Genomic DNA, 2,915 nt, shown 5'->3' on the forward strand with positions numbered 1-2,915 from the left:
TATATATATAATTATATAAAATATGTTTGTTTATACAATTATATAAAATTATATTATATATAATTTTTTACAATTATATATAAAATATATATTAATATTACTGATATTTTAAATGCATTACAATCTATTAATTTTAATAAAACAGGAAAAATGTAATCAAAGACGGACAGGAAAAATAATATCTATCGATATTAGTTTTCAATTTATATGTACGTGTTATCGAAGTTTACACGGAATTGATCGAGTATGATAGATGTAGAATATTGACGGAATTAAAACTCTTTCGATAATGTGTGTGCGATGGTATTGAAGATAAGATTAATTAAACGCGAGTAAATATATCTTATTGAAATGGATAAGCACTCTGACATGTTTTCAAAATTAGATAATTGATATTCGCTAATCGAATATCTTTTGAATTATATAACGATGCGAGAGTGAAAATAACAACAATTTATATTTTCGAAATCAAACACATATTGAAATTAACGATAATATTGACAATAGAAACTAGGTTAACGATAAAATTCCAATTAATGCAAAATAAAAAAAAAATGAAATTTCCCAAATGGAACAATGAGTCACGATAACGTCAATCATAGATGATTGAAAAATTACTTTTAATGTCATTTTGACGTCATGGTGACTTTGTTATTCTGCTTGGAAAATTTTACACAAATTCACTGTGTATATATCTTATCACATATATCAATAATAAAACGAAAAGGAATGAGGAACTATTGGAAGCCTTACAACGTAAAGCTTTTCAATGAAACAGTTGAAAGCAATATGACGTAAAGTTTACATTATATACAAATATTTAAAATTCATTCAGGACAAAGGCCACCGTTGACGACGACGGCGACGACGACGTACCAGTGCCGGCAGACACGTGAAAACGCAGCTTGTCGCCGCTGGAGATGTGCGCGACGCCGAACTGCTGAACGATTCTGAAGGAGACGGTGCCCTTGCCAGATGCCGGCGCGCCCAGGATGACGGCCCTGAGGGGCCTGAGGGCCGTCGCGGCGGCGGCGTGACACGTGGTGATTGCCACCATGGGAGGCCGCGATCTACGAAACTGACTTCCTGTGATCGACAGCGGCGACGACGGCAACCGTTCGAGTGCCGCGGCGTTCTCGCATTGTCCGCGCCAAACTGATTCTACCCTCGATCCCTACTATTGCCTTCGCATGGGCTTTGATACGCTAAAAGCCTAAAGGCCACAGCACCCCGGCAAAGCGCCGTGACGCACTGTGACGTAATCGCGACGCGCCGTTTCGTAACGTTGCGTCACGTCGCGCAGACTCGAGCAGAGACAGAACGACGGATCATGATAATATAACGTCAGAGATGTTAGAATGACGTCGAAATAAATCGTGACTGACTGGAAATTAAGTGACTCATAATAATCATTTTGAAGCCATTTTGATGTCATGGTATTTGGTTCTGTTTGAGAGAATGTGTGTGTGATGACGAGAACTCGGAGAAATTGAATGACCCGCGTGTTTCTCCCCGTCAGTGAGTGAAATGAGCGAATGACGTCATGCCGCCATATTGCCGCGGTTATTTCAATTGTAAACATTATTTTACTTCTTTTTTTGTTTTTAATTATATTTGCTCGGAATATATGTATATATACAGAGTGTCTGTAAGTAAGGTCAGAGCCGCATTGGAGGCGTAGAATGGGTCAAAGGAAACAAAAAAGTTTTATACCATTTTGCAATTTTCACAACAGTTAACAAGATATTAATTACTAAAAATGGCCGAATATTAATCTTTAATAATCTTTTTTTTAAATATTATCAACTTTACAGAAAAACTATAAGAGACAAAAATTGTTTATTTTCTTCTCATAAAGTTCTGAGAATTTATTTAGAATTTTTTAATACCGTATTTTCTCATGATAATAAAAATAAGAAAATGCAGTACTAAAAAGTTGATACAAAATTCTGAAAAAATTTTTAGAGTTCTATGAGAAGAAAATAAACAATTTTTATCTCTTATAGTTTTTTTGTAAAATTAATAGTTTTGAGAAAAAAATTATAGAAGATCAATATTCGGCCATTTTTAATAATTAATATTTTGTTAACTATTGCGAAAATTACAAAATGGTATAAGACATTTTGTTTCCCTTGACTCATTCTACACCCCCAATGAGGCTCCTACCTTATGTAACAGACACCCTGTATATATAATATTAAGTATTAAATTTAGTTTCGGCCGTTCATATTTAGATGATGCTAGTTGTAAGTGTAATTTACTTTGACATTTGAAGTTGGCTGCATTTTAGAGGTTAGGCTGCATTTATTTGTCAATAAATTCAGTGCAAAAAGATTCATTTAAGCGAACAATGCTACTTTTTTTGTTATTAAACACGGAACGTGATAAGTTGTTTTTTTCGACATGTGCTGCTTCATTACTTTGATTTGAAAAAAACTGCAGCTACAACTCATAAATTGCTTGTCAAAGCTTATGGCAATTGTGTTCCATCAGAAAAAATATGCCAAAAATGATTTCAATGATTTAAGAATGGTAATTATGATGTGAATGATAAACAACGCTCAGGTCAACCGAAAAAGTTTGAAGACATCGAATTGCAAGCATTATTGGACAAAAACTCAGCTTCAAGAATTGTCTGCAGCATTAAATGTTACTCCGATGGCTGGATTTCCAACGTCTACATGCAATGGGAAAGATTCAAGAGGAACGAAAATGGGTACCACACGAATTAACCGAAAATGCCATTGCGAATCGCATAAACATCTCTACTTTTTTGCTCGCCAAACAGAAAAAAAAGAGTTTTTTGTGGTGCATTGTGACTGGCGATAAAAAGCGGATCTATTTTAATAATCCCAAACGCAAAAAGTCATGGGTGGATTCTGGCCAACCATCAACATCTACGTCAAAGTGAAATA

General features: G+C 34.8%; 1 protein-coding gene across 1 annotated transcript in view; it reads right to left on the bottom strand.

Annotated features, from left to right (window-relative positions):
• LOC108746694 (GTP:AMP phosphotransferase AK3, mitochondrial) overlaps nucleotides 1-1,442 on the bottom strand; it is a 4,528-nt gene extending 3,086 nt beyond the window's left edge. The window contains exon 1 of the mRNA XM_018483615.1: nucleotides 877-1,442. Coding sequence (XP_018339117.1) covers nucleotides 877-1,057 — 181 coding nt within the window. The 5' untranslated portion in view covers nucleotides 1,058-1,442. The remainder of the gene's footprint in view (nucleotides 1-876) is intronic.
• Between the last annotated feature and the right edge of the window lie 1,473 nt (nucleotides 1,443-2,915).

This window comes from Trachymyrmex septentrionalis, unplaced genomic scaffold (assembly GCF_001594115.1).
Source record: "Trachymyrmex septentrionalis isolate Tsep2-gDNA-1 unplaced genomic scaffold, Tsep1.0 scaffold188, whole genome shotgun sequence".
In the NCBI taxonomy this organism is placed as follows: Eukaryota; Metazoa; Arthropoda; class Insecta; order Hymenoptera; family Formicidae; genus Trachymyrmex; species Trachymyrmex septentrionalis.